This window comes from Staurois parvus, unplaced genomic scaffold, assembly GCF_062004578.1.
Source record: "Staurois parvus isolate SC_StPar_1 unplaced genomic scaffold, SC_StPar_1.0 ptg000513l, whole genome shotgun sequence".
Classification (NCBI taxonomy): domain Eukaryota; kingdom Metazoa; phylum Chordata; class Amphibia; order Anura; family Ranidae; genus Staurois; species Staurois parvus.
Window position 1 is genome coordinate 1,273,094 of NW_028318309.1, and position 27,134 is coordinate 1,300,227.

General features: G+C 42.5%; 1 protein-coding gene across 4 annotated transcripts in view; it reads right to left on the bottom strand.

The window, feature by feature from the left end:
* Nucleotides 1–27,134, bottom strand: part of WDR7 (WD repeat domain 7) — a 591,021-nt gene that overhangs the window by 533,990 nt on the left and 29,897 nt on the right. For 2 of the 4 annotated variants that reach the window (XM_089690071.1, XM_089690070.1), the window contains exons 6-10: nt 23,909–23,985; nt 21,360–21,479; nt 8,698–8,843; nt 5,648–5,750; nt 2,749–2,877 (exon numbers count right to left, since the gene is read on the bottom strand). In XM_089690071.1, coding sequence (XP_089546197.1) covers nt 2,749–2,877; nt 5,648–5,750; nt 8,698–8,843; nt 21,360–21,479; nt 23,909–23,985 — 575 coding nt within the window. The remainder of the gene's footprint in view (nt 1–2,748; nt 2,878–5,647; nt 5,751–8,697; nt 8,844–21,359; nt 21,480–23,908; nt 23,986–27,134) is intronic. The other 2 variants (XM_089690073.1, XM_089690072.1) reach the window with 1 other exon arrangement.

Sequence of the window (27,134 nt, forward strand, 5' to 3'; positions counted from 1 at the left end):
TGCATACGCAAGTGCACTCCTGTGACCCAGAAAAGAAGTGTGGCCCAAAAAAAGCATTGGCCATACTTCTCTGGTAAAACCTATTGCCAGGTTTCAGGTTGGACCTAGCTGTTCCAAACAAACTATTTGCTTCACTAACATGTGGCCCATTGGAAGTCATGTATAAAACGTATATAGCATCAGCTACAATACAGTATTACAATGCTATGTTCTGGCAGTGGGATGAAAGACTTCCCATCAGCTGCTGGAACAAAATCGATTTGGGCTGAGCGCTGCTTAGACATTCACAGGAGGAAATGTATTTCATCAATGAATACAAGACTTCATCTGACTGGACGAGGTGAAGATCATGACATCATCACTGTGACGAGAGTCACTTTGGGAGGAGGGCCCATGGAACACAGCTCACTTTAGAGAGGTGGGGAGACCCCTGTCTCAGCTCCCCATATCCCTATTATGTGCAAGTCACCCTGTGCCTGTTAGGGGTGCAGGGTGATATGTCCTAATATTGTGTAGGCATGTATAGGTAGGGTGGGGGGTTGTAGATTGTTTAATGCCATGTGGTTGCATCCCATTGTTCTATTGTGTGTCTTGCTTGGGAGCAAACTATTATGGGATGTATGTGTTTATGTGTATTGGCTTGGTGGGGGGGGGGGGGGGTGTCTCCAGCAGCCCTCCTGATGGGATTGTCTGTTGGTGTGTCTCCTTACTAAATGTAGATTGCCCCGCCCTGTGTCATTATGCAGGGAGGGGGATTTCTCCCCTGAGTGTATATATCTTATATCTGTGTTAAAATAAACTAGTCTACCCTCTGGCTTACTTCAAATCTGTGGTGTCTGTGGTCGGTGTTCAGATGGGGAAGCGGTATTATGACGGAAGTACCCAAATGCAGTAGGGGTCCGGTTCCATTACAATCATCCATCTGCCTCTCCACCTCAGCCAGTCGGAGGAAGCCCTGTGTTCACTGATGAAATACAATGCTTCCTGTAAATGGCTGAGCAGGGCTCAGCCCAACTTGATTTTGTTCCGGCAGCAGATTGGAAGTCTACATCTCGCTGCTGGAACACAGCACTGTGTACTTTAAAAAGGCACAAGAAACCTGGAGTTAGGCATTACATTTGAAACAAAAAAGTCATGCTTTAAAAGAAAATGTATTAAAATACCAATGCAAATTGTTTAACCACTTCCAGTCCGGACACTTTTACCCCCTTCCTGTCCAGGGCAATTTTCAGCTTTCAGCGCTATCACACTTTGAATGACATTTGTGCGGTCATGCAACACTGTACCCATATGAATTTTTTACTATTTTTTTTAAGACAGATAAAAAAAACTTTATTTTGGTGGTATTTATTCACCGCTGGGATTTTAATTTTTTTTGCTATGTAAATGAAAATGTCCAAAAATTAAAAAAAAAAAAAAAAAAGTGTTTTTCTTATAAAATTTTGCAAATAAATAATATTTCATCATAAATCTTGGCCAAATGTATTCCGTTATCTTTTTTTTTTAAAAAAAAAGCCAAATTAGTGTATAACCAAAAATTATAATTTTTTTAATTTTTTTATATTTATTTATTTTTTTTACATAGTGTCACCCTAGCAGTACAGTGTCACCATGGTGACACTGTACTACTTTTGGGGGGTGATGAAGATTTTTTTTTTTACACTGATTGCTTTTACACCCATATAGGATGTAAGAGAATCATTTCTCTCTCTGTCTGCATTCTTGAGTGAGCTGTGATTGGTCACAGCTTGTCACATGGTACAAGGATGCTGTGAATAGCCTTGTACCATGTGACCTCTGTGATCATTCACAGATTTCACACGTAGTAAGCAATGATGTCACAACTGCTTACTACTTTGCATGTGATCACTGATTGGCCAATCAGTGATCACGATCGGTGCTTCACTGTGGCCGGAGGACACAGCAGGCACCGGATCACGGTTCTGCGCACTCCTGGGGAGCGCGCACCAGCAGGGCGCGGGGAGGCCGTTTATAAACGGCCACCCGACCCTGCAGTGCCACCGTCCGGCTGTTTATATACAACGGCCGGTCAGGAAGTGGTTAATATAATTTTCAGGCCTCATTCACCAGGGCATGCAATTATATCTGTTTAAATGTACTATATATAACATGCATGTAATAAATTCTTAGAATGTAAGCTCCCAGGATCAGGGCCCTCCTAACCCTCTTGTATTGAACTGTATTGTTGCTGTATTGTCTCCCGTTATATTGTAGAGCGCTGAGCAAACTGTTGGTGCTATATAAATCCTGTATAATAATAATAATATAAATCCTGTATAATAATAATAATAATAATTCAATTAGGTGCATTCAGCTTAGCTATGTTTAGACAAAATAGAAATCTGTGCTTCCAGGGGCAGTTAGATCTTCAGAACGCATTTAACTGCAAATATATTTAAACGCAGGAGAACTTGATCTGGGAGTATAAAATTTATTTTATGCTTCCCAGATCAATTTCTCCTGTATTTAAACTAAACAAATACAGCAGGCTTGTGTGAATGAGGGCTGAGAGCTTCCATACACATTACCATGTAATAAAGATGTACTGGTCCACAATTCAACAACATGCACAAATACAGGGACAACAATGAAATGAGGGAAGGAAGTGGACAGTGATCAACAACATGCAAGTTAAGCAAAGTCCCAAGTATCACATCATGCTGTATTATCACTGCACACTACCACAGGGTTCAGTCGGGGTCTCACACAGGTATTACACACTCTTACTATGAACTCAGGGGGCTGCATGTGAAGCAGAGTCCACGGGGTGTACAGCTCTAAGACTTTTGCTTGATCAGGCAGGTGGTCACATGATGGAACCTGGACTACAGCTTCAACGTCAAACCTCTCCAGTCCCTGTCATATCGCAAATTAACACTTTAGCTTCTCATTGAGTGGCCATTAGTTTTAAAGAGACACTGTCACTTTCAGGCCAAATCCACCATTCACTGATTTCCAGTGATCCCCTGCTGGTCCTTCTTCTACCAGAAAGTGGAACTACACCCGCCGATTTAACGGTTTCCGAAAACGGTTACATTCAAGACATGCCTTGAATTTCAACTGTTACTTGTGTGCCTACATTAGCTGTTAACTGATCTGTCAACCATAAATTGGCTGACGTCATAACTGATCACAAGCAGCATGGAAACTGCAGAACAAACAGAGACCGAGATGGCAGCTTCCTTGGCTGTAAAGAATAGGAAGTTTAGATCCACTTTAACTGGTACAACATACCCAGTGCTACTGGCTATAATGGAGAATGTGGCCTTCTCCCATGTGACAGCGCTTGGGTGTAAAAAAAAAAAAAAAAAAAAAAAAATTTATGCCAGCAGAAAAGATGGCTCCTCTGGGCAGATTCCTGTTCACAGCTCCTCATGTACACTTAGAGGATGTGCATATGCTCAGGCCCACGTGCACCCTGTGACAGATGGTGGCGCCAAATGGGCTATTTAAACTGGGCTAGTACTAGTACCAAGGTTCAGTGCTGTCTTGTCTATAGCATTCCACTTGTCCTGAGACTCTGATTCTACATCCGATTCCTCTAATCGAGCTGGATTGTCCTGACTTCTCCTTCAACTCCCCCTGCACCGACTCTAGCTTGTCTCCTGACCTCCACTACTGCCCGCTCATATTATTGCTGCTCCAGTACCAGCCTGTTTCCACATGCTGCTCGTCGGATTGCTACCCAACTCACCCATTGCATTAAGGGCCACTGACTACTCTGCTGCTAGCAAGACCTACAGACACTCGTGCCACTCTGCACTCCTGCGCCTCCTGTTCATTCTACCAGGGGCCCCAAGTCACAGGTGTAAGAGGCCTTCCTCCTATCAGGGTCTTCAAACCAGATATGTGAAATTGGGTCCAGTGGCCAATTTTAAAAACCAAGCACTGTCACACGATTTAAAGGGTAATGCCAACGCTTCCATTAGGCCCTAACATTGGCTTACACCAGGTACTTTGGTGCCTGCTGCCAAGCAAGAAACCATGCTAGGGAACTCAATGGAGAGGCAAGCATCAATTGGTCAAAGGGGGCTTTTACAAAGACATAAAATGGAAAAAGCAACAGTGTCTCTTTAAGCATGATACAAAATTAAAATAGCAAAATGTATATATGTATAATAGTACATCATCTTTGGTGTTAGGGAATATTGAACATTGCTTCAGTCAGGCTAGAGACCTGACAGTCATGTTGTTCTTCCCCTTCAGCATCTCCAACCAAGTAGAGAGTTTGTAAAGAAAAATGTGTGGATATGTGAAAGGTATAGTCTGTTGTGTGAAAACAAGTAAGAGTAACTCCAGAAGACTTGGGGGTATCTTGCTATGGCGAAGTGAGAATGCCTTCTGAAAATTCACAGTTTTAGATGGTTAGAGGGTTACATAAGTGGGGTTGGCTGTCATGTCAGGGTTTTGTTGTATGTTAGGCCTTCTCTACACTAACTTCAAAATGTGGCATTGGACAATGAAAGCCAATCAAAGCACCCGTCACTAAATAAAATGCTTAGCGGTGCTTCAAAGTGTATTCAAAGCCTCAATAGAAGTCTATGACAAAGCTTCATTAAAGCTTCAAAAAAGCACCACCGAAGCATCAAACACACCAAAAAAGCACATTGAAGCGGTAGGTGCTTTAATGTGTGTTGAAGTCGAAACAAGTGTAGAGAAGCCCTTAGGGCTCATTTACACTAGCTTAGAAACATGGCATTGTACATGCTTTTTTAAAGCACTCTGAACGCCAATCAAAGCCCCTGTCACTAAATAAAATTGTATGCTTACAGTCCTATTTACATGCTGCGTTTGCTTTGCTTCAAAAATTATACTCCATGTCGCTCTAGTGGTGCTTCAAAGCAACTTCAAAGCCTACATAGAACACTATGACAAAGCTCAGTAAAGCTTCCAAAAAGCATCAATCGGAGCACCACCAAGCATCAACAACACATCAAAAAAGCACATTTAAGTGGTAGGCAAACGAGCCCTAAATCAGCTTCTTTGAATAAGTTATCAAAATGGTATAAACAATCTAGCACTTTCCTCTGAGCTGTTAAAATGCCATGTATAATACGTTTAATAAAGTTGGATTATATTTTCACCTCACAGGACAGTGGTCTAGGGTCTTCTACAAAGGAAAAGAAAAGGAAAATCTCCTTAATGGAGACACAGACCACAAAAAAACCTGACAATGCTGACAGTGGATTTAAAGGCAGGTTTGCAGCTCACTTGAACAATTCAGCTGTGCCTATAGAAAAAAAAAAAGTCCACACAGGTCTCTTCTAATGAGGCATGAAATTGATAAATGATGTGGGTTTGGAATGGTGCACAGGTCGGTGACAACATGAAGTTGATGATATAAAGGAGGATCATGGGTGTTGGTATTATACATAGATAGGACAAGTATAATGTGAGAAATGAAGTGGAACAGGCATTGTGTTGTGTCGTCAATATATACATTGTTGTATTGGTATTCAGAATATATCCTGAAATAATGAGGGAACATGATGAGTATAAACTGTTGGTATTTAGAGTGCCAAATGGACTTCATCGCAAGTACTGCGTGTGCCCATGCCCTTGTTTGCCAAACCTTGATGTACACTGCATTACCCCAATGCTTTCCAGTCCATAGGCAGACACAAACCTTTTTATCCTCCTTGGGCATGACGCTGTACAGTAAAGGGGGAATAGAATTCTCCACTGCTTTCCCAACATCAATACGGAAAGAATCGCTGGCAGGAATACAGCTAAAAAACACAAACCAGTATATTTTTTTCCTCTGAAGTGGACAGTAAAAACAGTTAAAAATCAGCATACACCACAGCACACAGATGAACTACAGTATCTACAGTGCAAGAACAAAATGTAAATATTTTACCTAAAACAACCAATTAAAAGTGTTTCTAAACAAAACTGGAATCCGATTGGTTATTAAAGGATCCAAGTTATTCTTTTCCATGCATTCTCAAGACTTCAGCATTGTTGATATTTTATCTACCAAGAAAAATAACTGGCAACAGAAAAGCCCAATTCTGGGCACAACAATAAAAAATATTTGTGCAGTTGGGTCCCACACCCTGCAAAGATGAAATGCTCATTAAGTCCAGGGGGTTGCAAAGCAGACTGTATTAGTTACCCTTTTTTCTCACTTCAGCAGGCTCCTTCCAGTGGTCTCCTGCAGCCTGCTCTCTAAGCTGCCTTCAGCCATGGTCACATGATCGCACCCCCCTACCACATACATGATTAATATTCCTACATTGTATGTGATGACGCAGGTGGATCGTCCACAGAGCTTCGGGGGAGAGGAGCAGAGTGCCAGCATCAGGTAAATAATGCAGCCTCTTTCAGTAGACTCTAAACATAACATGTATTTAACCTATGCAGTTTTTGCTGTACTAAAAGTTAGGTTTTAAGGCAATAAGTAGGGTTGTTGCTAGTCTTAATCAGATTTTCTTTGAGTGTCTCTATCATGTCAGGGAGATTTCCCTTCACTTTCTGCTCCAGGCACACAACAGGAACTAAGAGGAAATCTCTCTACAGCCAGGTGAAACCCCCTCTTTGACAGCAGTCACCAAAACTGTCCAGCACAGAAAACAAAATTTGGGGTGTTGGGCTTAAAGGAAGGCTGTACTGAGGAGGTACAGATTCTGACATCTTTGACCTCCCTTCCAAAAAGTTCTATTCAGCCAATTTCCTGGTTGTTATTCTGGTCCAATAGTTTCAGTACTTTGAGTCACTGACATATAAAAAGTAAGAAGATTAGGAGATCTGACCTCTCTCCGGCTTTTCAGCTCCATGTGCTTATTCCATGTCAGTGTCTCAAAAAGCATTTCAGCCAGAATGGGGTAAATGCAGAAAAGAGATCTGCATTGGCAGCCTTCATATTTCTCTCAGTAATATTCCCCCTAAAGGATAAAATCACTTTTAGGAATATGTAACATGTTCCCACTCCTGCAACCGCTGCCCTGGCTCTAGTGAAAGCAAGCAGAGGATCTGTCCCCACCCGCCCGGCCACCTCATTCACCGAGTTCTGTGAATGGGAAACTACAAATACTGACTGCCTTTGTGGCTGTCAGCTCATAGTTCTCCATAAACTACCACAGAGCTGTTGAGCGCTCTGGTAGTTCATTGATTCTTCCTGTCAATGTGTACCTGCTTGAACATATGGAGGTATGAGCAGACAGATACACTGACAAGTTTGCAGGAGACCTGCATGGCACCTGTGATCTGCTGATTCACAGGAGCAATGCCTTTTTACCTGCAAAAAGATGTGCATTTATTATTATTTTTAATAATCCTTTAAAGGAATCTTCTGATTTGCATATTAGTAGCCCTGTTGGCTTTGAAAGCTGAAAAAAAAAAAAAAAAAAAAAAAAAAAGGAAATAAAACTGTTCTGGCAGTAGGAACTACTGGTCATTTTTTTCCCTCGCTGTCCATGTATGTATATTTTAAAGGAATTTTTTTTATATTATTTTTTTTTTTTTTTTTTACATACTGTCACCCTAGCAGTGATACTGTACTACTTCTGGGGGGTGATGAAGATTTTTTTTTTTTTTTTACAGTGATTGCTTTTACACCCATATAGGATGTAAAAGCAATCATTTCTCTTTCTCTCTGTCTGCATTTTTGCAGCCATTGAGAAATACTGAGTGAGCTGTGATTGGTCACACGGTACAAGGCTGTTGTGAATAGCCTTGTACCATGTGACCTCTGTGATCATTCACAGATTTCACACGTAGTAAGCAATGATGTCAAAAGTGACATCTTGCTTACTACTTTGCATGTGATCACCGATTGGCCAATCAGTGATCACATGATCAGGACCTCGTACAGGAGGTCCCGTCCGACGATCGGTGTTTCACTGTGTACGGAGGACACAACAGACACCAGATCGCAGTGCTGCGCGCTCCCAGGGAGCGCGCACAGCTAGAAAAGGCAGGTGTCGTTTATGAACGGCAACCCGCCCCTGGACTGCCACCGCCCTGCCGTTTATAAACAGCAGGCGGACGGCAAGAGGTTAACAAGCATCAAAACTTGCAAATCACACCTACTCTGTCAGCCATTAAATAATATTATTATTTATATTTTCCTGTTTTAAAAGGATAAGGTCACCCTTTGTAACGGGTTACATCCAGCCACCGCACATTTCTCCGCCTCCCCACCAACCCCCCAGTTACTGTTTTGACAGCTAGTGGGGAGATCTTCAACCCTTCTAGCTGTCACAACCAAAAAAAAAAAACCCAAAAACGTGTCTGCACAGGGCTTCACAGGTCCGGCTACGAAATTAATTTACAGTGTTCTATGAATGGGAAAACTACAAATATCCAACAGCCTTTGTGGCTGTCAGCTTGTAGTTCTCAATGAACTATAAGAGCCCTGTTGATTGCTCTAGGAGGTTCACTGAGCTTCCTGCAGAGTGTAACTGCCTGCACATATTGATAAACAGATACGTATTACATCCAAGATCTGATGATTGCGGGTGGGTGCAATGCTTACCAGGTCCCCAAGGAAAAAAAAAATATATATAATGCATATATTTTCACCTCCAAAAAAATGTGCATTTATTATTTTTTTTTTTACGTAAAAGTGAACTTATCCTTTAACCAGGGGCTAACACTTCGCAACAAACTATTACTATATCAGACAAACAAAATTAGCTTAATAGGGTTATAGTGCACATCTGACCAACTCACCTAGCTGGAAGTTTGTAAATAAAGCTTTGTCCATCTTCGGTCCAGATGATAACTTTATCTGCAGATATAAAATCCCCTCCAGTCCACGTCTGACCATCTTCACTTGGGACAGAACACAACAGAGAGTAGTCTCCAGCATCGAAGACCTGGAGGAAAAACCAAAAGATCTAAAAAAAAAAAGTGCTGACATGGGAATATTCTCATTCATACGGTGCTTAATATGACCTAGCACAGGGGTAGGCAACCTTCGGCTCTCTAGCTGTTGTGGAACTACATTTCCCATGAGGCATTGCAAAGATTACAAAACTGACAGTTACAGCTGTGACTTGCAGAGCCATGATGGAACGTGTAGTCCTGCGGCTCTCAGGTTGCCTACCCCTGACCTAGCACAACCGGTCTTAAATCTTAAAACATAGAGGAACTTTCCAGTTTCAGAGAACCTCGGCTAAAAATTACAACTCATAATACATTGTTCAAGGAACCCCTAGCAACCTCTGGAAGAACCCTAGTTGAGAAACCCTGTCCTAGCTTCTCCAACTCTCCAAGAAAACAAAAACTTACAAACCAGATTAGTGGCCAGAGCCGAAATGTTAATTTATATCAATGCTTGCTTTGCAGAAGATTTTAATTTTATTCTGATGGGAGGGGGGGGGGGGTATAAATCATTTTCTATTTTCCAGTTTAATTCAAATTGAGGCATAGAAAGTTTTACCAACAAAGCTAAAACTTCTTGCCTCTGTTAATGCTGAGCCTGACGCAATTAAGAAAGAAAAACATTTAAAAAATCAGTTATACATTCACTAGAAAATCATTAAAATGTATTTTGTTTTTCATTTCACAAGTGTTCATTAAAGTTTTTGAATGATAAAAAAAAAAAAGAAGAAAGTTCAGAGTAATTTCTATCCTTTGAAAAAATGAAAAGAGTTAGTATGATACACACAGCTATAAGAACTTAGAGTAAAACTTCAAAAAGTGTAAGGCAGAAACACTTTTGATGGTTTCCCTCAGGGCAGCTGTCACCAATGAAAACACTAGGCATAAATTTTGGATAGAAGTGTAAAGGTGGGGGTGCTACCTGCCATGAAAATGGGCGCTCGAGTATACCAATGTAATAAATGCATTTTTACATGCAATTATCACAATTAATTGATCTAGATGTTAGCCACGTGTTAATCGCTGCTTAAAGGGTTAGCTCACCTTCACAGAAAAAAAATGTTACGGCGAACTAACACTGCACACTCTCCCCACCAACCCCAGTCGTCTCGGCACCCCAGCAGCAGCACCAGCGGTCCAGAAATCCCTGCTGTTTTCACTCTCTTCTCTGCACAGCGCTTCCAGGACGGACCAAATATATTCACTGTAACAGCACTTATGCTGTTACACAGTTAATATTTATGTTAATGTACATGAGAATTCATATAGTTTATTTTTTGTACCATTTCCTATGGACATTTCTATAGTTAGTAATGCTGCCATCCAGTGGCCTTATTTGGTAATGCATTTGTTTTATATTACCTCCCTGAGATCTATGACACAATTCCTTTGTATATGAAGCTCCTCCCTTCTTCTTGAGTTCAGCACTTCCTGTGTCATGGAGGCAGCTAACAGACCACATGTAACAGGGACACATGTATTCTGCATAGTACGCTACAGAAAGTATCATCTTTTGACCACATAATACTGGAAACCATTCATTCTGCTGTATCCTGTTTCACATGTACAGAATAAAGCAACTTCTGGATCAACACAGTATTGGTGAGTTCAGCTATCTGATAAGGATTGTCCACAGTGATTATATCTGCTTATACAGGCTAGGCAGAGAGGTCTCACAAGGGATAAATCGCTATCACAACAATCTGAGTCAGAATAGTCAAAAGATGCATAGAATCCCTACAGCCTGCTGTGTATATGTGTGTGCCTAATCTGCAATCAAGCTCAGTGCCATCCGCCATCTTGCAAAGCACATGGTCGCACAAGCTTACTGCACTTCATGTGAATGTTGAAAACTGTTTCTCTGCATTGAACTGTGTTACCCCACCTGTCTAAGCTGCTGTTCGTCTCCTTAAAGAGACAGTACCAATTTTTGCAGAACAGTAAAAAATGTCTAGACAAGGCTCTGAACACTCCTTTATGGCCGAACCAACGCAGATACATCATTCCTTTGAACCAGCAGACGTACAGGGAGCAGATTCTGCAGACATTCCCGAACAGAGCGTAAAACCCAAACGTACAATAAAACCGACACAGAAACTCAGGGAAAACTATGAAGCCACTAGAGATGAGTTCTCCAGTAATCTGTCAGACCTCTGGGACCGAACTTCACAATGCATGTCAGTTTTGTCACACTTTAATGATCAACCAGCTGAATTAAGAGACTCTATAAATCGCCTATCTGCTGCGTATGAACGCTACCAGCGGCTGTCTGTAAAATACTCAGCTTTCTTGCAGGACTCTAATATAGAGGATTCTTCAGCAGAACGGACCAGGACTGATGCACTAAACCAACAAAGGGATCTTGCAGTGCAAAATGCTAAGTTTAAAGCAGAACTCCGCATTACTCAACTGCAGGAGACCAGATCTCACAGATCCACCTCAACCAAACGCACTGCACTTTCTTCTAGATCCTCTCGCTCCAGAAGTTCGACGTTAAGCGATAAGCTAATAGAGGCCCGCGCTGATGCTGAATCAAAAAAGGCGCAAGGCTCTTTTACCAGAAAGGAAGCAGAGGTAGAAGCACGCAAGATAGCTCAACAAGCAGAGATGGAAGCACGCAAGGTAGCTCAACAAGCAGAGATGGAAGCACGCAAGGTAGCTCAAAAAGCAGAGATGGAAGCTAAAAGCAAAGCTCAGCAAGCAGAGATGGAAGCTAAAAGCAAAGCTCAGCAAGCAGAGATGGAAGGCAAAAGCAAAGCTCAGCAAGCAGAGATGGAAGCCAAAAGCAAAGCTCAGCAAGCAGAGGCAGATTCCCAAATAAAGATTCTGCAGATGGAAGGAGAGGAAGCAGCTTCCCTAGCAAGGCTGAAAGTCCTTGAACAAGCAATGGGACAAAGTACTAATTCAGACTGCCTTATCCCAGCAGAACTGGAAGATCCAGTTGAACGCACCAGTGAATATGTATTAAAGCATAACATTTGCGAAGATACACAGAGTCATCTCCTGTACCTCCTACTAACAATACTGTTCTGACTCTCAACACAGAGACCTCTCAGCTCCATATGCCTAAGCCTCTTCAAATCTACAACACAAGTACATCTATGCAGCAAACCACATCAACTCCTGCCAACAACAAGGTGACTTCCAGTCACAAGTCGCAGCTCAAGCCACAGCCAGCACAAGCCTTAGAGACTACACCACAGTTAAACGCTCATGCAACATCATTTTACCCTGGTAAACCTCACCCTACATCACCAGAAAACTTTCACACCCAAGGGGTTCCACAACTTACTTTGGCACCAAAGAGTGAGAGATCAGACTTGAATGACTTTGCCAGATATATGATTCACCGTGAGCTCATTAACACCAGCCTCTCAAGGTTTGACGACTGTCCAGAGAGCTACAGGGCCTGGAGATCAACCTTCAAGGCTGCTATTGCTGATCTCAACCTTACTACTAAGGAAGAACTTGATTTGCTCATAAAGTGGCTGGGACCAGAATCTGCAGATCGTGTTAAAAGACTGAGAACAGTACATGTTGACCACCCAGACGCAGGTCTTGTTGCTGCATGGGCAAGACTTGAGCAAGCCTATGGTAGCTTTGAAGCCATAGAGAGCGCTCTATTCAAGAGACTGCAAAACTTCCCAAAAATAGGAAACAAAGACTATCGCAAGCTCCAAGATCTAAGTGACCTCCTCATGGAGCTAGAGTTGGCAAAGACAGACCCACGTCTATCTGGACTAAGCTTCCTGGACACCGCTCATGGTGTCAACCCAGTGGTGTCTAAACTGCCATACGGCCTGCAAGAGAAATGGGCACAACAGGGCTCAAGGTACAAAAGAGACTAGAACGTATCCTTTCTTCCATTCTCATACTTTTGCAGGTTCATTAGTGATCAAGCCTGGATGAGAAATGATCCCAGCTTCAGCGAACCAAACTTGCCTGCTTCATCCTCATCATCATCAAGGTATGATAACACAGCAACTAAACGTAGAGACTGTACTAGAGCAATATCTGTTAAAAGGACAGACATCTCACCCTCCACAACCTCACCTACTGACCAAGGCATTGTGGATGCCAGAGATAAAGACCCTAATCGTCAGTGTCCTATTCACAAGAAGCCTCACCCTCTTAAGAAATGTCGTGGGCTTAGGGCAAAGACTTTACAAGAGCGCAGGGAGATTCTCCAGAAACTTGGAATATGCTACAAGCGCTCTGCTTCTTATAACCACTTTGCTAAAGACTGTAAAGTTGTCATCAAGTGCACAGAATGCGGTAGCGACAGACATGTTACAGCCATGCATCCTACTCCACTTCCAGACAACCCGCAGCAGCTACCTACCTCAACCCCTGTCTCAAATTATGACGGGGAGCAACAAAGTCATGCTCTAGCCAAAAGTAATGTTTCTTCTTCATGCACAGAAGTTTGTGGAGAGGGACTAGATCACAAATGCTGTGCCAAGATATGCCTAGTCAAGATATACCCAAAGGATCATCCTGAGGAAGCTGCTAGGATGTATGCCATAATAGATGAACAGAGCAACAGATCCCTGGTTAAGCCTAAATTCTTTGAGATCTTTGGCTTAGAAGGTCACGCCACACCGTATACTCTCAGAACCTGTTCTGGTCGTGTAGAGACCTTTGGCAGAAGAGTCGATGGATTCATGGTCTCTCATATCAAGGATGGAGAAGGCATACCCCTCCCAACATTAGTTGAGTGTGATCAGATACCAGACGAAAGAGGAGAGATTCCTACTCCAGAAGCTGCATATCATCATCCTCACTTAAGGCACCTTGCTGATGAGATTCCTGCGATGGACAAGAGTGCTGAAATCTTGGTCCTGCTAGGAAGAGACATTCTCAGAGTACATAAAGTACGCGACCAATGTGATGGACCTAACGATGCCCCTTATGCACAAAGACTTGACCTAGGCTGGGTAATAGTGGGCGATGTATGCCTGGACAAAACGTCATCCGAGATCCACTCCTTCAAAACTCACATGTTGGGAAATGGACGTGCATCCCACTTCAAACAGTGCCCTCACCATTATGAAGTAAAGGAGAAGCCTCTTGACATCATCCAAGTACCTGATGTTACTCCTGTTCTTTGTGATGACAACCTAGGTACCACAGTGTTTTGTACTACAAGTGATGACAACAAAATAGCCTTGTCAGTGGAAGATAGAGAGTTCATCAAAATAATGGACAAAGAATTCTTCCAGGATGAGTCTAACAGCTGGATCGCACCATTACCTCTTCGTGCTGCAAGGGCCACACTCCCAACCAATCGTGAACAGGCTCTATCCAGATTCAACTCACTTCAACGAACACTAAAGAACAGGCCTGAAATGAAGGAACATTTCATCGCTGTTATGAAAAGGATCTTTGACAATGATCACGTCGAACCAGCGCCACCACTTCAAAGACACGATGAGTGCTGGTACCTGCCTTTCTTTGGAGTGTATCATCCACGTAAGCCAAAACAAATCAGGGTAGTATTCAACTCCAGTGCCAAGCATCAAGGCATATCCCTGAACGATGTTCTTCTCACTGGCCCGAACCTAACCAACAACCTTGTAGGTATACTTATGTGATTTAGAAGAGAACCAGTTGCCATAACTGCTGATATTGAGCAAATGTTTCATTGCTTCATTGTACGTGAAGACCATAGGAACCTCCTAAGGTTTCTGTGGCACCGTAACAACATGGACAATGAGATCATTGAATACCGCATGAAGGTACATGTTTTTGGAAATAGTCCCTCACCCGCTGTTGCAACATATGGTTTACGAAGGACTGCCCTTCATGGAGAAAAGGAGTATGGTGCGGATGCTCGACACTTCGTTGAAAGAGACTTTTATGTTGATGATGGACTTAAGTCTTTACCTACAGACGAAGAAGCCATAGACCTGCTCCAAAGGACACAAGGTATGCTTTCCGAGGCTAACCTCAGACTACACAAGATTGCCTCGAATAGTGTCACTGTTATGAAAGCCTTTCAACCTGGTGATCATGCCACTGGGTTTAAAGATTTAAATCTTGGGATGGACATGCCACCTGTACAGAGAAGTCTGGGCCTACGGTGGGACTTATTAAAAGATACCTTCGGCTTTCAAATCGGCTCTGCAGACAAACCATTTACCAAGCGTGGTGTTCTGTCAGTGGTGAACAGCTTATATGATCCATTGGGATTTGTGGCTCCCATCACCATACAAGGTAAAGCCTTACTTAGACAGTTCTCAGAGTCTATTAAAGGTTGGGATGCTCCGCTGCCTACAGACAAGCTTCCAAAGTGGGAGTCCTGGAAACAATCTCTACATGCCTTAGATGGAATCAGTATACCGCGCTGTTACACTTCAGCTTCCCTTGCTACAAGTCAGGGAAAAGAGCTTCACATCTTCTCAGAAGCATCTGCCATAATCAATTCAAGACCACTTGTGGCAGTTTCTACAGATCCAGAGACCCCAATTATCCTTACCCCAGCTACTCTACTTACCCAGAAGCTTGGGTCCGTTCCTGTTCCACCTGGAAACTTTAAAGCAGGAAATCTGTGCTATGACCAGTGGAAGTGAGTACAACACCTCTCTGACCGCTTCTGGAATCGTTGGAGAATGGAGTATATTTCTACTCTGCAAGGCTGCAGAAAATGGCAACGCCTGAACCCTAACATTAAAGTTGGAGATCTCGTTCTGCTGAAGGACCAGCAAGCTGAAAGAATCAAGTGGCCTATGGGACTCATTGTAAAGAGCATTCCTAGTGATGACGGCAAGGTACGCAAGGTGGAGGTGAAAGTTGCAAGACAAGGGACTGTAAAGACTTTCAGCAGACCTATCACAGAACTTGTTCTGCTCTTACCCTTTGGAGAATGAACTTGCTTGCGTATGCTGCTGGATCCAACCTGTGACTTCAAGAAGGAAGTGTCTTGAACTTTAATTGATACAACTTGAAGCCTTACGTTATAATTGTTGCACTATATGCATGTTCTCTTTTTTATGTCTTTCAGGTCTCCAAGACATCAAGCAAATTGCGCTGTTTATTTGCAATTGTATAACTACCGTTATGGTTTAAATAGTGACATTTACAATGCCAGACGGGGAGTATGCTGTTACACAGTTAATATTTATGTTAATGTACATGAGAATTCATATAGTTTATTTTTTGTACCATTTCCTATGGACATTTCTATAGTTAGTTATGCTGCCATCCAGTGGCCTTATTTGGTAATGCACTTGTTTTATATTACCTACCTGAGATCTATGACACAATTCCTTTGTATATGAAGCTTCTTCTTGAGTTCAGCACTTCCTGTGACATGGAGGCAGCTAACAGACCACATGTAACAGGGACACATGTATTCTGCATAGTACGCTACAGAAAGTATCATCTTTTGACCGCATAATACTGGAAACCATTCATTCTGCTGTATCCTGTTGTCACATGTACAGAATAAAGCAACTTCTGGATGAACACAGTATTGGTAAGTTCAGCTATCTGATAAGGATTGTCCACAGTGATTATATCCGCTTATACAGGCTAGGCAGAGAGGTCTCACAAGGGATAAATTGCTATCACAACAATCTGAGTCAGAATAGCACTGGCCAATCAAAATCGATCTGGTCCATCCCAGACGTGCTGCATGGATAAGAGGGAGAAGAGTGAGCATTTCAAATCCCCAGGTCCGCTGGAGCTGCTGTGGGGATGCTGACAGCTTGGTAATCCCCGGAAGTAAGTACAGTGGGGACTGTGGAGAGGGAAGGAAAAGCTTAACACTTCAACAGAACACATCTTGAAAAATAATCATCCAGTGAGAGAGAGAAGTCTCCATCAGGGGCGGACTGACCATTTGGAAACTCGGGCACTACCCGAGGGCCCGAGGTCAGTAGGGGGCCCCATAAGATGCCCCTGGTACCTTTTTCATAGGCTTTTTTTTAGTTTGGGCAAGGACATAGGGGCCCCATGATCCCCTATTGCCCGGGGGCCCCATGAGTTGTCAGTCCGCCCCTGTTCTCCATATAAGGTCAGCTTCTCTCAGTAGAGTGAAAAGGTCCATTGCCTAAGATCACTAGCAAAAAACAACTAGAGACAGCTGAAAGTGGGAGGAGCTATAAAAGGGGATCTCCAAGCAGTTTTTTTGCCAGTATCCTGTCACCTGAAGGTAGCTGCATATAACTCAGTCAAAATGAATAAAAAGACTGTCTACTGTACGATTAGTAAAGGGAAATGGCATCCGGCGCCCACAACTTACAATCTCTTGTAACATGTTAAAAGTCTCATGCGTCTCTCCTATAAATTAGAATGGGAAAGTACACCGACCATAAAAATAAATGGGTACACGCCATGCATGCCCAGTAAAAAGGGGACCCAGCAGTGGGATGGGCAGGAAGTATTTTACCAGGCAGGCTGTACTCAAGGGGGTAGGGGGAATTAAAGGACAACTTTACTAAAGGAACATTTGTCCCTAAAAATGATTCTGTCACCACAGGGACATTTGCAAAGAAATCTCAGAATGTAAAAGAAGAGGATATACATAATCACCTTGACAGCATTCTCTTGCTTTAATCTCTGCTTCTCTGTTGCTCCCCGGCCACGGCAAGTGCTCCACACTTTCAGGTGTGTGCAGACCTGCTCCTACCACCACACAATGCAGTTCCTCTCACCGGATCACCCATCATTATGAGCTAGTAGGACACAGGCCACAAGAAAGGAAAGTATACAGCGTAGGCTTTCTTTAGGTCAATCCTTTTGCTAAACCATGCTTGCCAAGTATATATAGCTTGCTCTGCTTCAAATGGTAATCAATACATGGTAAATTAAATGTTACTGTGTTTTAAAAAACAAAAGTTATTGATAATACTCAGTAATGGAGGGCAAGAAGAATAAATTAAGCTCTAAAAATGACCCTTCTTCCTGGCAGGGACCTAAAGAGAGTAAGGCTAGGTTCACATATGTGCGGCTGGTGCCGTTGTGGATCTGCACGAAAATCCGTGCAGCCGCACCACCCGCACAGAGGAATGTGGACCCACAGGCAGGTGCCATTAGTTCTAATGGCACGCCGCCCGCACTGGGAAACGCAACTGTACTGGGAACAGTGGTTCTCGTGCGGGCTGCATTTTCAGAAGCGCAGGGACTTCTCTGCGTGTCACGGGGCACGAGAGTGCATTCAAATGAATGGACTCTCATGCCCACGCAAAACGCATATATGTGAACCAGGGGTAAATAGGCTCTCATGCCCGCGCAAAACACAGCCCCATATATGTGAACCAGGGGTAAATAGGCTCTCATGCCCACGCAAAACACAGCCCCATATATGTGAACCAGGGGTAAATAGGCTCTCATGCCTGTGCAAAACACAGCCCGCACGGCCGCATATTTGTGAACCAGGGGTAAATGGGCTCTCGTGCCCACGCAAAACACGGCCCGCACGGCCACATATATGTGAACCAGGGGTAAATGGGCTCTCGTACCTGCACAAAACACGGCCCGCACGGCCGCATATTTGTGAACCAGGGGTAAATAAGCTCTCATGCCTGCGCAAAACACAGCCCGCACAGCCGCATATTTGTGAACAAGAGGTAAATGGGCTCTCATGCCCGCGCAAAACACGGCCCGCACGGCCACATATATGTGATAAAAGGAACAAATCCTGCCATCAGTATTACAGTTTAACCTGCCTATATGCATTCAACACAAACACTGAAAATGTTTAATTGACTGTACTGGCTATACTGAATTCCCACCAACGTCAATGGAGTAGTGTACAAAACAGTTCTGAAGCTGCATTTGACCTGCTTTGCACGGTTTCTTCAAATGCATGTCTTATTGACCCAAGTTTGAAATACAGGCAAAGCATGTCAAATCCAGGATTTTCCTGTCAAATGCTGTGGCTTCCATTTCAACACGGGTGTTTAAGCAGCACTGTGTCCAAATCGAAAATGATGCATTTGACAAGTACGCGCCTCTAGAGAATCCCTAAATCTTTGTTGTGAATAAATGCTATAAAAAGTAGTAATGCTGATTGTATTGTAACCACTACTCTACATCTATATTACTGTTCTACCTCCCTTTAATCGATTTCTTTGGATCTACAAATTGTTCTTCCTTTGTTTTAGTTACATTTATAATTAAAAAAAGTAGTAGTAACACAATATGTTAGTGAAGTTTCTAATTTATCCGAACATGGTATAGCTGGCAGTACCTTGTCATATTCCGCTGCACGTGTTCTGTAATGTTGGAGACGTTTCACCACTCATCCAAGCACTATCCTAGATGAAGAAGCTCCTTGAATAAGCAGCGAAACATCTTCATCATTATTGTATACCAAATTCAGTTGAAAGTAACTATTCCCACCTAGTAATGTAGCATATTATTATTATTATTATTATTATTAAAATACAGAATTTATACAGCACCAGTTTGCGCAGCCTTAAACAATATAAAGGGAGAGAGTACAATTACAATACAGTTCAGTACAGAATGAATAGGGGGGCCCTGCTCATGGAGCTTACAATCTATTATCTATTGTGTATCAGTCTTGGTAATTAAAGATGAATCCCAGCTATGGTTTATAATTTACATAGTTACACTGGTCTGACTTAGAGTCATTTACCTGGAAATTGCTGAAGTACACACAGCTACTCCAGAGATCTCCACTTGCTTCCTTGTCCCGTGCCGAGCTGGCCTGATGCATTCTGAACACAGAAGAAACCATTCAGAGAATGCGTTACATTTTCTGAATGTATGCAAAACGTTCCCTGCTTGGACGAGGTGGTGAGGAAGGGCAGTGGCATCACACTCTCCATCTTGTACAATCAGAGAACACTTTTCATTTATTCATGAAATGTAAATAATGGCACCAATGCTAAGCAGCCAACCTCCTGTTCAGAATGCATCAGGCCAGCTGCTCAGCATGGAACTTAGAGGCAAGTGGAGATTACTGGAGTAGCAGTGCCTACCTCAGTGATTCTCAGCTTCCAGGGGCATTGGTCATATATGGGATATACATAATTACATTGGTCCAAGCTGGACCAATGTAACTATATTAAAAATATACCATACGGAGAATTCAACTTTTAGAGATGGTTCACACCAGATGCAATCCAGTGCTTTTTTTCTGCATCAAAAATGCTTGCACAGTGTTTTCCATGTATTCCAATGGCCCTAGTTCCCCCCAGTGCAGTCAGTTCCAGTGCATTCCGATGCAGAAACAAAAAAAAAAAAAAAATAGAACATGCTGCACTTCTTCTGCACAGACCTTTACTGGAACACAGCACAATGCATCAAAATATACTGGAAAAGAGTGGCGTATGAGCTGTAAGCAAAAATGTATCTGGAACGCATCTGAATACGTTCTTGAGGAGTGAACTGGCCCTAAAAGCTGGTTCACCCCAGATGCTATCCTTTTTTTCTTTCAATAAAGCCAGTACTTTTTTCTACATCAAAAATGTATGCAGTGTTTTTCATGTATTCCAATGGCCCTAGTTCAAACCACTGCACTCCAGTGCAGGAAAAAAAAAAAAAAAAAAAAAAGTACATGCTGCATTTTTTTCTGCACAGAACTGTACTTGAACATGTCAAAATGCATCAAAAATACATCAGAATGCAGTGTGGTGTGAACTGTAAGCAAAAACGCATCCGGAACGCATCCAGAGTGTGCGTTTGTGGTGTGAACTGGTCCCGGTGATTGCCGAGCATCTTCAACGGGGAGAATTGTTTGTAAACAAAACAGTTCTCCTCCCTGTCAGCTCTTGCACACTGCTTTGGATGGCTGTGCAGCACAGCCATGCAAAGCAGTGTGCTTACAGTGAAGCACACAGACACAGCACTTAGTGAATTAGCACACAGTTAACCCTTTGATCACCTCAGATGATAACCCCTTCCTGCCCAGTGCCATTAGTACAGTGTCAGTGCTTTTCTTTATCACTGATCACTGTATTGGTGTCACTGGAGATGTCAGTAACACCAAGTCAGTTCCCCCCAGTGTCCGAATGCCCACCGCCGTCCCACTATAAGTCGCTGATTGCCGCCATTAATAGTAAAAAGAAAAAATCCCAGTATATACCTCCATTTGTAAATGCTATAACTTTCACGTAACCAATTTAAATAATTTACACGCACTGGGATTTTTTGTTTTTAGCAAAGACAGAATACATTTTGGCCTAAAAATTTGACAAAATTTGATGTTTTAAATTTTTTTACTGGACATATTCAATAGCAAAAAGTAAAAATATAGTTTTTTTTTCTAAAAAGTGAGGTTTTTTTCTTTTTTTTTTTTATAGCACAAAAAATAAAAACAATGCGATCAAACACCACCAAAAGAAAGCTCAATTCATTGAAAGAAAAGGACGCAAATTTCATTTGTGTGCAACATTGCATGACCGTGCAATTGTCAGTTAAATTAACACAGCGCTGTAACACAAAAAATGGCGTGGTCGGGAAAGGGGGTAAATCCTCAGGATGGCAAGTGGTTAAACACAAGAAAAGAAACAGAAAAACAAAACACTAGAGCTTACCCTCCAATATTTAGCACAAACAACCAAGAGAGACCTTTGAGTGAATGCACAGATGGAAATGCTTTGGCAGTTCTGGCAATAAATCGGTTTCGATTCCTCCTCAAACACTGGCTCAGTGTCCTAGAAGAAGAAAAAAAAAAAAAAAAAGTGGTTTATTGGTTATTAGCATTATCCCTTGAATATGGCTGATCTAGCCCCTACATGAAGTCTCAAGGTCCTCACCATTGCTTCACGTTATCACACTATAGCAATTATCATAAATATAATCAAATTATAAATGCTGCAAATTCAACAAATTTTGTTAATTGTATTTATAGGCATGTTCACCTGACCTAAAATGCCAGTTTTAGAATATCTAAGCCACTGAAACCGGCTGCCTGAAACGTCCATCTGGCTTAGCTGCATTTCCATCAGATCATAGAATAATCCTGTCTCTGAGCTCTGTAGGCAGTTGCTCTGACCTCATGGCTTTTGCTCTGATACAGTATGCATGGTCAGCTGTGAGACCTTTTAATGAGAAGTGTGTGCTCTTCCAAGTCATGTCCAATTAATTGAATTTACCACAGGTGGACTCCAATCAAGGTGTAGAAGCCTCTCAATAAAGCTAAATTTCAAGTATTGTTGCGAAGGGTCTGAATGCTTATGCCAATGTGATGATATTTTAGGTTTTCTTTTTTTCATTGATTTGCAAACATTTCTAAAATGTTATTTTCACTTCGTCATTATGGGGTATTGAGTGTAGATTAATAAGAAAAAGATGAATTGATACAACTGTAGTATCAGGCTGCAACAGAACATTGAAAAAGTGAAGGGGGTCTGAATACTTTCTGAATGCACTGTATATTGTAGCACAGGAATCGGAATATGTATTAATCTTCTGTAAAATACATATACAGTGATCACAGAAGATTAAGACATATTCCAATTACTGTGCTATTGCTGCAGGAAAAGAATTGTTGTCTAATTATTATTAGAAAACAACACGTGAGTCTATTTTAGGCGAGTTGAATGTCTGTTACAGTGACAAAGCTGTCAGATGAAACATTTATTTTGCCTTGAAGGAGTGCAAAGTGAAGCAATTACTCCACTCGGCACCCATGAGTATTAAAGCTCCTGTATTAAAAATTCTTACTCTGATTTCACTGTATACTGTGCACTTCTCACAGTGTGCATTAGAAACTACAGCAAGCCAGATAGAGTCCATCTCTCTTCCTGGCTGGTGGATATCCAGCATCATCCAACCCCTCCCCTTCCTCCTCAGCCTTACTATCCCTGATCTACTCTTTTCATTCATTAGATTTCAGTCCTTTCAATTATAAATGTTCAGCATCGCATGTGGGCGTTCATACGAAGGTCTGCATATGAAGGTGGTCTTGTCAAGGAATTCCCACTCCTTCAGACTGACCTTCACAAGAAGAAGGTGTACTGCTTCCATCAGGGGCAGAAAGCTTAATACAGCAACCTGCTGGCCCCTCCTACCAGCCATGACCTACCTGCCCTTCATACAGAAGAACAGAGTAAGTAAGGTATGTAACAAAAAACTAAACATTCTATTAAGAACTTTCATTAGCATGATGATGAGAAAACCAGGGAAGGAGGAACCAGGGGAGGCAAAATATAATTATGATATATTAGATTAGATGTCATCTTTAAAGACCGTCTCCAGCCAGGAAAAAAAAAATGTATACCTTGCAATGTGGCTGTGCCCACATTGCAAGGGTTAATTGTTCGTTTTGTCCAGAGGAGGACAGAAACAGTTTTACTTACCTGATCCTGCACTCCCCTAGCAGACAACACTCCCCCACGATTCAGAAGTGGACTGTCCCTCAGGGTCCCCATGTACAGAGCAGGACAATGGACCCTGCTCTGGTCTTGACGACATCAGGACCATGGACTGCTGAAGCGCAGGGATACAGAAGCTGCATGGACTGGTCTAGCAGCAGGGAGGTTCGGGTAAGTATATTTACTTTTATTATTCCCCCAGACGTAAATGAGCAATTAACCCATGCCCTGTGGACACAGCCCCACTGCAAGGGATAACTTGGGCTTTAACCCATTTGACTCAACACAGTTATTTGTGTAGGCTTCCCTTGGCTGCTCCAGTTTCCTTTCACAAAAAAAACAAAAAAAAACAACATACTGGCAGGTTACCAGCTTACTACTAAATTCCAAGAAGTAAAGATACTAGTCCAAAACAAATGAGCATCCTGTAATCTGCAAAAAAAGCTGATAAAGCTAAACAGAGATATTTGCAGAGGTTTTGGCTATTTTATACAAAATTAGTGCATAGAGGGAGGCAAATTTGTTTTGCAGGCGAGCCATTTGTCTATGCATGTCCTCCTTTCTCTTTGGCTTTTGACTACACTGACCCTAGTCTGAATTGCATGCAGAGAGTAAATGTCTGGCAATCTACTTCTACAGTATGTCCATATACTGCAAAAAAAATAAAAAACACACAAGTAGATGGTAAACAAGGCGATTACCCAAAGGCTCAACATAAGCAACAGAGACTCAACAGTACTAGAAAGACAGAACTAGCCCAATTTTACCTGCATACGGTGAACCTCAGCAGTAATAATCCACACCTTGAGAATTCCGGTTACTGAAACAGCTACAACTGTATCTTCTGTGGAACAATAAAACAGCAGAGTTCCTTTATTATACGAAATGCATGAGTGCAATTAATAATTCTGAAAAAAAGTTTGCAGCTAAATCAGATGTGTGCACTCTGCCAATGAAGCCTAGAGATTAAAACTAACTAAATAAACAAAATGTATTAGAAATATAGAACAGATCTCTAGCAAGTCCTTGTAGTATGGCTGTAAGGGCTTGTTTACATTTGTGTTACCTCTGTGAAGAGATATTTGCAGGGGAAGCCTCTTCAGAAGACATTTGACAGGCAGTGAGGAGGCCTTATTTCTATATACTGAAACTGAGAAATGTTTTTTTTTTTGTTTTTTTTTTAAAGCATTTTTCCTGGCAGATCCCAACCAATATGCGCTATATAAACACGAAGTGTAAAATACTTGCCATTGCTGTGGATCAGCCTTGTGCAGAATAAGTCTAAAATACCTACCGTGTTTCCTCGAAAATAAGACACTGTCTTATATTAATTTTAGGCTAAAAGAAAAAAATGTACTAGGGCTTATTTGCTGGTAGGTATTATTTTTATTGACACCCCTCTGACGATCCCTGCAGGATGGCTCGGATCTGCACACTGAGCATAATGGATCGGAGTCCGATCCATTATCCTCCCCAATCCGCAGATCCGATCCATCCTGCGGGGATCGTCGGCTTGCAACCTAACTGATCTCTCCACCAGCTCTACAAAAATGTACGTTTTAAAGCAAGCCCCCCCCCCCTCTCTCTCTCTCTGCCCTCTCCCTGCGCCCTCTCTCTTTCTGCCCTCTCTCTCTCTACCCTCTCGCCCCCCCCCCTCTCCCCCCTGACCCCCCCTCTCTCCCCTGACCCCCCTCCCTCTCCCTCTCTCTCCTCCACCCTCTCTTCGCCCTCTCTCTCTCTGACCCCCCACCCCCTCTGCCTCTCTGACCCCTCTCTCTCTGACCCCCCCCTCTCTCTCCTCCACCCTCTCTCTTCGCCCTCTCTCTCTCTCTCTCTGACCCCCCCCCCCCTCTGCCTCTCTGACCCCTCTCTCTCTGCCCCCCCCCTCTCTCTCTCTGTTTTCTACTTTCTTAGGAGCCTCAAAAGCATTGCACCCGAGATCAGCAGATCGCAAGTGCAATGTCAGGCTCCTACAGACTGTCAATGTCACTGCTTGCCCGTACCTCCAATACAGGCAGGCAGTTGCTTCAGTCCAGGAAAAATCATTGAACTACAAGGATGCTCACCAGAACCCTCCTAGTTCATTGAGAACCACAAGCCATCAGCTGAAAAGGCCATCGGTCCTTATTGTCTAGAGCCCTGGCCAAAAGTTTTGAGAAAGATACAAATATTACATGTTCACAAAGTCTGCTGCCTCAGTTTTTATGATGGCAATTTGCTATTATTTTCAATTCATCTGATGACTCTTCATAACTTTCTGGAGTATATGCAAAGTCCCTCTTTGCCATGAAAATGAACGTAATAAAAAAATAAATAAATGAAAATTTCTACTGCATTTCAGATCTGGCATACAAGGACAAGCTGACATCGTGTAAGTGATTCTCTCGTTATTACAGGTGTCAGCATTGACATGGACAAGGCTGGAGATCACTCTGTCATGCTGAGTTGGAATAACAAACTGGATGCATTAAAAGGAGGGTGGTGCTTGAAATCATTCTTCCTCTGTTAACCATGGTTACCTGAAAGGAAATGTGCAGTCCTCAATGCTTTGCACAAAAATGGATTCACAGGCATGGATATTGCTGCTACCAAGACTGCACCTAAATCAACCATTTAATGGATCATCAAGAACTTCCTGGAGAGAGGATCAATTGTTGTGAAGAAAGCTTCAGGGAGCCCAAGAAAGTCCAGCAAGTGCCAGGACCATCTTTTAAAGTTTATTCAGCTGCGGGATCGGGGCACCACCAGTGTAGAGCTTGCTCGGGAATGGCAGCAGGCAGGTGTGAGTGCACCTGCACACACAGTGAGGCAAAGACTTTTGGAGAATGTAAAAGGGTAGTACAAGCGCTATCTAAGAATAGGGAATAGCTGCTAGGACACCAAAAAGGCAACCAAATAAAACCTTCCAAACGATATATAAATAAAAGGTGCAGCGCTAAACGTGCTAAAATAAATCAAGAAAAAATCATATAATATAAATGAATAAAATGGTAGTAATATTTGGTAAGAAATCCATATAAAGTGCAAAGTCACATGTCACCAATAGTGACCAATAGTGGAAAAAATGTCCCAAGATGTATAAAGCCCACGTGAGGATCTGATGTGATCCCAATATAGGTGCGTGGCGGGCTTGATCCAAGATGGCAGATGATGGGAGGTAAAATAAATAAATTGCGCACTCACCAGAAGTGCGTAAATAATACGCCTTTGAGATATGCCTGTCTCACCAGGTATAAATCAGGTCATCTGCTTCCCCATAAAGGTCAGGATCCTGTACACCTTCTGGTCATGTCTAGGATAGGGTGCTCAGGTGCGTATCACGTTCAGTGTTCCCTTTAAATGCAGATTCTGCGGATGGAGGCTCTTAATAAAGAGAGCCCAATAAGGGACACCACATAGTGTGATACCGTATGACTATTTATTGTCAAAACATGTGCAAACAGGTGAAATATATATGTATAGAAGAAAAATGACACTGACCATATAGGATTCAGGATGGCCCCCAGCGGTGGCTAAACGTCCAGTAACTGTAGCCCCCCGCTGACGCATTTCGTGCTATGCACATCATCATGAAGCCCAGCACCCTATGATGATGTGCATAGCACAAAACGTGTCAGAAGGGCTACAGTTACTGGACGTTTAGCCACTGCTGGTGGCCATCCTGAATCCTATATGATCAGATCCTCACGTGGGCTTTAGACATCTTGGGACATTTTATCCACTATTGGTGACATGTGACTTTGCACTTTATATTGATTTCTTACCAAATAATACTACCATTTTATTCATTTATATTATATGATTTTTGCTTGATTTATTTTAGCACTTGTGGAGAATGGCCTGGTGTCAAGAGCAGCAGCAAAGAAGCCACTTTTCTCCAGAAAAAACATCAGGGACAGGCTGATATTCTGCAAAACGTACAGGGATCAGACTGCTGAGGACTGGGGTGTGATACATATGTGACATGAGTGTATAGGATGTATGGATGAGAAG